This window comes from Porcisia hertigi, chromosome 30, assembly GCF_017918235.1.
Source record: "Porcisia hertigi strain C119 chromosome 30, whole genome shotgun sequence".
NCBI lineage: Eukaryota > Euglenozoa > Kinetoplastea > Trypanosomatida > Trypanosomatidae > Porcisia > Porcisia hertigi.
In genome coordinates, this window is record NC_090589.1 from 1,498,785 (window position 1) to 1,507,798 (window position 9,014).

Sequence of the window (9,014 nt, forward strand, 5' to 3'; positions counted from 1 at the left end):
TCCTAAATTCGTCTCCATTTTTGCCCTCCCCCCTTTTTCTCATTCATATCGCTTTGTATGAATTTCCCTCACAACACCCACTCATGCACGGGAACTGGCTCTCTCCTTTACCGACTGAAGAAACTCTCCAAGCTGTATTTCTTGTTCATCTCTCCCCTCCCCTCCCCCCCCCCCACTCGCTACCCCATTATCCTACTGTAGATTATGTTTCGTCGCACCTGCATCACCGCACTGCAGCGCAGCAGCCTCCTCCGCGCTGCCGCGGTTTCGAAGACTGCACCTGCTGCTCAGAAAGCTCCACCGGTCACAAAGGCCCCCGAAATGACAACCCAAACTGGCGCTTCTGCCACGGGCGGGGACACGGTAATGGACAAAGTTCTCCTCACGGCGGCCCTTGGCTCTCTGGTGGTGTGGTGGATGACCGTTCCTGGTCCCCAACACCAGCATTAGGATCTGTACGCGAGAGCTCCCGTAGGCGAAGATCGCGATTCTTTTTGTTTTGTTTCCATCTAGTCTCCTCCTCCCCCCAAAAGCGCGTTCATGGAACACGCAATTTCAGTAACTCGAGAGAAATTCAAAGAAAGGCGCCTTTGTTGGCGACGGTGGTGTAGTAGTATGAGCTTCAAACGTATAAGGGAAGAACTGAAGAACGTCCACCGCACTGTCCACGCACGAGCAGAGCAGTAGACGTGTGAAGTCTATTTCTCAGCGCAGACCGTTGTACTTCCCCGAAATCGGCTGTGCTCAATCCGCCTTGGACTCACACAATTATCCCGGCATGCGGGCGGTCACGCTCTTGTATTCATGGACGACGACGTTCCAGCTGGACTTAAAAAATGAAAAGCAAATTCTATCGGCGAAGCAAAGCTTTTTTTTTTGGTTTTCCACCCCAAGGTTTCTCTTGCTTTGCGTGAGTTTTCAGTGGCTGTGCTCGTGGCTGCACACTCGAGCCTTCGTAGGGCTGCTCACCGCGAAACACTTTACCGGTGTGTATAGTGTCGAGGCCCTCGCACAATCTCACGTCTGTTCTAGTGATTCACATCTACATCCCCCCCACTGCTTACTGACTTGCTCGCGCGCTTTTCCCAACTCTAAAATGTTTGTACGTCTCTCTGACCTCCCTCACATATACATACATGGCGCAAAGCTTCCTATTTCGCCTTGGCTTTCGTTGGTCTATTCGACATCGCTCCTTATATACCCCCGTTTCATCCCCATTGGGGCACACATGTACGTTTTATCGACCTCACGACCGTCAGCGGCGGTATTTGGCGCATGCGTTGGCAACTTCTGTGGCAATGGGATAACTTTTGTCGCGCTTAATCGAGGCTCTCTCCTGTCCCTCTATGCCTGTCGCCAGGGGAGTTCTGGGATCGACCATGTGCAAGACTTTCACCTGCATTGCACATTGAAATATATCTGTGCCGTTCTCATTGTAGACCCATCCGCACCGCAGAAGCCTCCACGGCACCTGCTCTTTCTGTGCACATTTAAACAGGAGATTATCCTTGCAGCGCTTGAGACATCCGCCGAGCCGAACAGTGGCGCCGCGCCGCTGCGCATGACCACACTTTTTCATAGCGAGCCAAGTGGCTGTATGTACCAATATGACCCCGGCGAGGTGGAGCTGTGCTGCTGCTCCAGCGCTGTCATTGGTGCTGGCGCATCGCCACCGCTCGTCGCCTTTGCACTTACACGCGGGGAGCTTTTTTACTTCGATGTCTTTGCCGCTCTCGCCCGAGACGTGGTCAAGCGCAAGCAGAACGGTCATCTAACACGACTTTTCTCTCCGGATTTGATCTCTAGCATCGGTCGCCATGCCAAGGCTGAGATCTTTTCTCATTCCTACATGGACTGCACTGAGTATGACGTGAAGGATATTTCTTTTGGGCTTCCCTCACCGTGGCTAATGGGGCAGGCGTACTCACCTACACAGCGGCCTGGAGTGGCAGCGACCAGGGAAGACAACGCGTCGGCGTCTACCTCGTTCTACGTGCTCTATACAGATCCTTACGGCAAGGCGCACGTCTCCGTGTATGAGCTGTCCTTCTCGCCTGTGACCGAGCCTGGATCGGCAGGTGAGACTAGCCATGGGGATAATCTAATTCTCCAACCGGGTTACCTACCGACTGCACCTGCAGCGTTAAATTGGCTTGGTTCTCGAGTGCGTCGTTGTGGATTGTTGCAACCCAATGTCGACCCTACCGCGACACGCATCGTCGTCAGTCGCCATGGTCTGTTTGTTGTGGGCAATCACCTTGTCACGCTAATCCATCAAGTCCGCCCGCGCAAGGGCGTGTTTTCTCGCGAAATACCTTCACGGCACGTAGTCCCGGAGGTGAGCTGCGCGTCCGTGTCCGCTGACGGCTCAGAGCTGGTGATCGGCTTCAGCGACGGTGTCCTAGCACGTGTGGCGGTGCTCTCGAGGAACATGAGCGGTGAAGGTCCTGAGTTGGAATTCCGCTTTTTGCCGCATCCAGCGCCGACGATCCCTACAGAGATAGTTGCACTGCGCGCAGATCTCTACTTGCTTTGCTCCCGATTGGACAGTAGTTTTACTGTGCGCCTCGATGAGGCGTCCTGCGAACGAGTGCTGCAAAACTGCGGGGCGGTGCTCGACATGACCACGCATCAAAATGGTGGACGATGCAGTGTCGTGGCCTCCACCGGCATCCACCGCAGTGGCGGCATCAGCGTGCTGCGAAGCGCTGTGATGCTCCGGGAGCAGGCGAGTATCCCTCTTCACTGCCAACCTCAGCGCGTTCTTTGTGCCAGCGGACTAATGTGCCTCACGTCAGCAGCTGCGGCAAACCGGTTCTTCCGTGTCTCATCGCGAGCTCTCAAGCTGGAGGAGCTTCCCTCTAGTCTCTTCCCCGAGGTAGCCTCCCGCCACCTCCTCGTGGAAATTGGCCCCGATGCGGAATTGGACATACTGGTACTCGTTTCCGTTCGTGGCATTGCCTGGGTACGGTTGTTTGGTACTCGGTACGAGTTAGTATCGCAGCTTCCCCGGCAAGCCGATGACCCAGATATCCTTTTCGCGGTTATTCGGCACGGCTTGTCCGCCGTGTGTGACGGGAGCGTTGTGATCATCTACCGTGGCCAGGAACTCCTCCACACCGTTTCATCACCCGGCTGCGTCGCGGTGTCCGCACTCTCGCTGGTGAGCTCGACACTGCTGGTTGTCGGGCAGTGGGACGGTGCTGTCTGTATGTACGAGATGGGGCGCTGCCACACGGACTTGATAGGGCGGCTTCAGTTGGACTCGGTACCCCGCAGTATCGTATGTACAGCACCGCATCTTCTGTCATCGTCCGTGGAGGACATGGATGTGTCGCCGATCATCTACGTAGGCACCCTTCACGGGTTTCTGATTGAGACCACGGTTAACCTTCTGCGGCGGGGGGAGACGCGGCGTTCTGTGTTTGTCGCTCCTCACCTGCTCGAGCTCCAAGAGCTCGGAGGCTCACATGCGGCATTTCTGTGCCTCGGCAACGACCCCCTTGTTGTGTTGTGTTGTCCTGGTGGCGGTGTCCAGCTTACTGGGCTGCACCTGATGGGCGTCTCGGCCGCCGCGACACTGGACGCCGATTTACAGTGCTATGCCCTCTATTCCAAGCAAGATGGCTGCCTTCATATTGGCTCCCTTGAGGCTCTCGAGAAAATGTCTCAGACGTTCTTGCCCATCGGTGAAACAATTACCCATCTGCATGAGGTTCCATCCTGGGGTGGCTATGCGATGTCGGTGCGCAAGGTCGAGGGGGACGAGATCCTTTTCCTCCCGTCGGCTGTCATACAGTCCCCGTGGACTACGGACCTAGCCATGTGGCGTGGTGCTGCCGTGCCGCTCCTCGAAAACGAGCGTTGCGTCTTTCTCCACATGGCGTGGTTAGACGGTGCAGAAAATCGCGTGGCTGGGGAGAGGTTCGGCGAGCTGATGAGCGCGCCGGCGAGCATGCATGCCGCGGTAAGCGACGAGGAGTGTCAGCAACTGCTTCTTGTTGGGTCGTCTTTCACGTTTCCCGATGAGCAGCGTGCACGCTCTGGCAGAATTGCCTGGTTTTCGCTGCGGGAGAGCCACCAGCGTCAGCGGCTGCACCTCATCGCCAGCAAGGACATCGGTGGTGCGCTGCAGTGCTGTGCTACTGTACCGCATTACAAGGGCCGTATTGCGCTCGGTGTGAATGGATGTGTCTGTTTGTACAAGTGGACCTCAGAGGATCAGACCTTTGTTGCGGAGGAACGTTGCCGTGTCGGGTTGACGGTAACCAAGCTGATACCTCTTTATAACACAGCCCTGGCCGCCTCGGTGCTCGTTGCACTAGACGTGCGCCACAGCGCCTTCTATATCGAGGTGGACACCCTACAGGGTGGTCTAAAGGCTCTTTGCTGCGACGCCAACCTGCGCGGCGTCATAGATGGGCACGTCAGCTCCGACGCGGAGAACCTTTGCCTGTTCGATGATAACCTAAACTTCACTGCATTGAGGGTGGTGCCCGCACCCGTTGAGGCACGAGACGGCGATGCTAGTCCGTCTGCAAATTCGACTCCGCAGTACCGCTACGAATTGCGTGCACAATTCCACGTAGGTGATTTGGTGACGTGTGTGAGGCAAGGCAGCTTTGCCGCAACGTCACTGATGGAGCCCCCATCACTGTCCTCCTCGGTCCTGAATCAGCTGATTTTGCCTGGGATTGCTGGCCCACAGCTCGTTTTTGCCACAGCACACGGTGGTTTTGGAGTGGTGACACCGCTGCATATCGCTACTTACCTTGTCCTGCGCTCGCTGGAGGTGTCACTGCAGCGTACGCTGCGGCCGCTAGCCGGTCTCTCGCACCAGATCTTTCGGGAGGTTTTACATACCGGCCAAGAACGAGGGGTGAGCTACCTCGCCTCCAAGACGGGATGCGCACTGACGCGCGAGCGTCTGCGCCGGTATGAATCGTTCAACACTATCGATGGGGACATGGTGGAAAAGTTCGTGCAGCTGTCGGCCCACGAGAAGGACCACGTCTGCCGCGTCGCCACGGACGTGTTTCTCCACGCTTTCGCCCAGGGCGTAGAGGAGTCTGGGTTGTTTGTAGCACCGCCAGCCAAACAGGAGCAGTGCAGGCTCAGCGCCGTGGAAACCGAAATGCAACCATTTGAACAGTACCGTGATGAAACAGTCGCACAGGCGAATTCTTTCTTGGAGAAAGGAGGCCTTCCACTGATTCCGTTCACGACCGAGGCGGTGGAGCAGCAAGTTGTGAATCTTCAGCGCGTGCACTAGTCGTGGTGCTCGGCAGATCAGACCTGAAGACCCGATTTATACTCGCGTGTCGTAGTGTTTCTCCTCTGAATCCCGATTAACGGAGTCCCCCCCCTCCCCTACCCAAGGAATGGCAAAAAAAACAAAAGGCCAGGCGAGAGAGCGGATATCCGTACATGCCCATGAGCCTCTCGGTCATTTGCACACCGTCTCAAAAGAGGATATTCAATCCCAACTTAAAATGTAATTTCGCCTTCCCTAGTCACCCTTTACACGGTGACCATGTGCCTTCTGGCTTACCCCCACCCATTTTTGTCATCTATTCTTCTCTCTCGTCACCACATCAATAACGCGCGTCGCGCACGAATGACCGTGTCTCCTGAATATCCGCTCTCTCTGACTTCAGTTTTCCCACCGAGATATGCAGTACCTTGCCGCGTACGCCCTCGTGGCGCTTTCTGGCAAGACGCCGTCCAAGGCTGACATTCAGGCTGTCCTGAAGGCCGCCGGCGTTGCCATCGATTCCTCCCGCGTGGATGCCCTCTTCACCGAGCTGGAGGGCAAGTCTTTCAATGACGTGATGGCTGAGGGCCGGACAAAGCTGGTCGGCTCGGGCTCTGCTGCCCCTGCTGCCGCCGCCACCGCTACCGGCGCGAGCGCTGCCGCGGCCGCTGAGACAAAGAAGGACGAGCCTGAGGAGGAAGCGGACGACGATATGGGCTTCGGTCTGTTCGACTAAGCCGCATCTACTGCAGGTCGTCGTACGCCTCTACCGCTGAGTCAAGATTTGTCTCCTCGTTGTTATAGGTTGTTTTCATGTTTCTTTCTACCTTGTTTTGGTTTTCCTCCATTGAAGTACAACGACTTTTCAAGTAAAGGAGCTTGTGCGGGACATGTTGGTGAGAAGAACACGTGCCTATTCTTGGCGCTGTCAAACACCTCAAAAACACCCACGAAAGAGTTCCCTGCCTCCCCTGTCGCTTCTCTTCTCATAAAAAAGAGGCCCAATAAGGACGATGCAATCTAAAAGGCACTTGTAGTGCTTTGTAGGGCAACAGCTCAGTTTTCCTGTCCTAAACTATTGTCCTCACCGAGCAGTGCTGTTCCACATTTTTTTCGGCGCTCTTCTTCTGGTATGCTGAGTTATCATGTCGCCTATTCCTCGCCACCACCTCTCCCTCTTTTTCCCCACTGGGCCTACCCCGTCAATCTTTTCGCTTTCTGCTTATGGTACAATGCTTCACCCCTTCACACTCAACAGGGGTAGTCAATATGCAGTACCTTGCCGCGTACGCCCTCGTGGCGCTTTCTGGCAAGACGCCGTCCAAGGCTGACATTCAGGCTGTCCTGAAGGCCGCCGGCGTTGCCATCGATTCCTCCCGCGTGGATGCCCTCTTCACCGAGCTGGAGGGCAAGTCTTTCAATGACGTGATGGCCGAGGGCCGGACAAAGCTGGTCGGCTCGGGCTCTGCTGCCCCTGCTGCCGCCGCCACCGCTACCGGCGCGAGCGCTGCCGCGGCCGCTGAGACAAAGAAGGACGAGCCCGAGGAGGAAGCGGACGACGATATGGGCTTCGGTCTGTTCGACTAAGCAGCTTGCGGATCGCTCACGATTACTAACGCTGTTTTTTTTTCTTTCTTTGATTTATTTTTTTCCTCATCGTCAAAAAAAAAACAACAAGAAATACCCTTGCGTTTCGAGGCCAACCCACCATGAAGTGTATGGGCGTCTTGACGCTATCTCAATCGTCCTGAACGCCTGCACTTGGTGCCGATTCCGGCACAAGGGCGTCGGCCCATTTATCATGTACTTCGCCCCTTCCATTTCAGATTACCCTCCCTTTTCATAACCCCCATCTTAGTTGTGCGTTTCATGTACTCACACGCACACACACACACTACTGGTAGGTTCTTATCATGGCCCTTCAAGAGAACAAAGATTCGTACGAGGCCCAAGCTTTCTCTTTAGCTGAGTTTGTGCTGCGGTGCTCCGACTGTCGTGGAGTATGCCTCCAAAAGACGGCCCGCATCCTGGAGAACGGCAGTCGCGCTCCGCAAGGATGGGAAAGTGTCTATAACTCCGTCGCAGAAGAGCGGCGGCTAGAGGACTTGGACATCTGCGAGTCGAGATGCCGTTACATGCAGAGCATATGCCCCTCAGAGAACAAAGTGCGGCAGTACGAAGAAGCACTCGCGACGGCCTCGCCCACGACGAAAAAGCGAGCCCTGCCAGATCCGACAATCCTGCAAGAGGCTTCGAGATGCCAGCATGCCGTCGAGCTCTTCTCAAACATCTTATTTGCTTTGGCGCACAAGCCCAGCAAGATCTCTTTCGGAGTCTCGGATCCGCGAAAGGCGGTCACCAAGTTTGACGAGTCCCAAGACGGAGCACCGACAGAAGCGCACCGGAAAGTGCTGGAAGGGGCGAAGAACATTGATCAGGAGATTATGCGCCGCTGGACACGTTCGCGTCAAACTCCTGTGAACATGAAGGAGGAGGACATCTCCACGTCAGCCGGCTTTAGCCCAACGCCTGATACGATGCCAACTTCGTCTGGGTCGAGTGGCACATCTCCAAGGTGGTGACGCACAGCATTCTGTTTAGTACTCCTCACTAGTTTTCTAGGTTCAAGGGGGCCTGTTGTCTGCCCTTGAGTACGTATATTGCATGCCTTCGCAAAGCCACTGCCACTACTCCTACCACACCACACCTAGTTCTCCCCCGGAGAACCATATAAGTTCTCTTTCGCGTTCTACCTGGTGATGTGGGAGCATTTGGTGGTGCAAAAGAACGAGCTGTCATGTCATTTCAAACTCATGATAGGGCTGTGTGGAATTTGCAAGCACTCTCCCTCTCACAATTTTTCCATAGTACATCACAGATAATGAATTTCCGCCGCTCACTGCGCACAAAGCGACCCCTTTGGAATCTCTCATTCAGCGGCCCAAAGCTCAAGCTGCTATACCACCGCGTAGGAGTCGTCGTCACACACCGACGGCGCCCAGGAAAAAAAAAACACAAGCAGGACGACGACTTTTACTGAGCTCATCTCTCATTCATTTTCCCCCCAAGCGAGGACCCTGCTCCGCACAGTTTTTCGGGGCTCCTTCACGAGCCTCACGAAACCAGCGTCACTGATTCGCATTTTGTCCTCTACGCCCGAAAGTCGACTGAAGCCAGGGATCGTCCATCAGGCTTATTCGTCTTTTTTTTTAGCAAACCCGAGGTGTTGCACAATCACCACCAGCGTGTATGCGTTCTTTGAATACGACTGTATTCTGCATGTCATGTATTGCCATAAGGCTGCCGGACTATCATCCCCTCTGTGACCCTTTTTCCCCCTCCGGCCAATAGCCTGCGCAACCTGGGGTTTGGAATGAGAGAAGCGTCGTCGTTGTATCCCCAGCGCCACTCGTTGCACCTCTAGCAGCGCCACATATCTCATACAACCCACTCTCACATCACTTACACGACTGCCATCTACTATTCACGACTTATCACACCCAAATCCCATCTTTAAATCACCACACTTATGCTACGCACTAGCCAACATGTTTTGAGTTGCGATTGACGCCCAGAAAAAAAAACAAAAGTGTACCTGCGTGTACTGGGAGGAGAAGTGTTCCATGCAGACGTTCACTCGGGAGCAATCAAATCTCCCCCAACGCTGCCACAGTTGGGTCTGTTCCGATGTTCACTTGCGCACTTTTTTTATTTATTCAATTAGGACCCAGGTCCTGTCTGCTCTGTTACCGAGGGTGCC

General features: G+C 54.9%; 4 protein-coding genes across 4 annotated transcripts; all 4 read left to right on the plus strand.

The window, feature by feature from the left end:
• Positions 1-204: 204 nt before the first annotated feature.
• On the plus strand, positions 205-450 carry JKF63_03163 (uncharacterized protein; the record flags this gene model as incomplete). The annotated part of the gene is made up of 1 exon (XM_067899184.1): positions 205-450. The coding sequence occupies one exon, from the start codon at positions 205-207 to the stop codon at positions 448-450; it is 246 nt and encodes an 81-aa protein (XP_067755628.1).
• Positions 451-1,228: 778 nt separating this feature from the next.
• Positions 1,229-5,272, plus strand: JKF63_03164 (uncharacterized protein; the record flags this gene model as incomplete). The annotated part of the gene is made up of 1 exon (XM_067899185.1): positions 1,229-5,272. The coding sequence occupies one exon, from the start codon at positions 1,229-1,231 to the stop codon at positions 5,270-5,272; it is 4,044 nt and encodes a 1,347-aa protein (XP_067755629.1).
• Positions 5,273-5,672: 400 nt separating this feature from the next.
• On the plus strand, positions 5,673-6,841 carry JKF63_03165 (uncharacterized protein; the record flags this gene model as incomplete). Its single annotated transcript, XM_067899186.1, has 2 exons — positions 5,673-5,855; positions 6,692-6,841. The coding sequence occupies 2 exons, from the start codon at positions 5,673-5,675 to the stop codon at positions 6,839-6,841; spliced, it is 333 nt and encodes a 110-aa protein (XP_067755630.1).
• Positions 6,842-7,167: 326 nt separating this feature from the next.
• On the plus strand, positions 7,168-7,836 carry JKF63_03166 (uncharacterized protein; the record flags this gene model as incomplete). The annotated part of the gene is made up of 1 exon (XM_067899187.1): positions 7,168-7,836. The coding sequence occupies one exon, from the start codon at positions 7,168-7,170 to the stop codon at positions 7,834-7,836; it is 669 nt and encodes a 222-aa protein (XP_067755631.1).
• Positions 7,837-9,014: the final 1,178 nt, after the last annotated feature.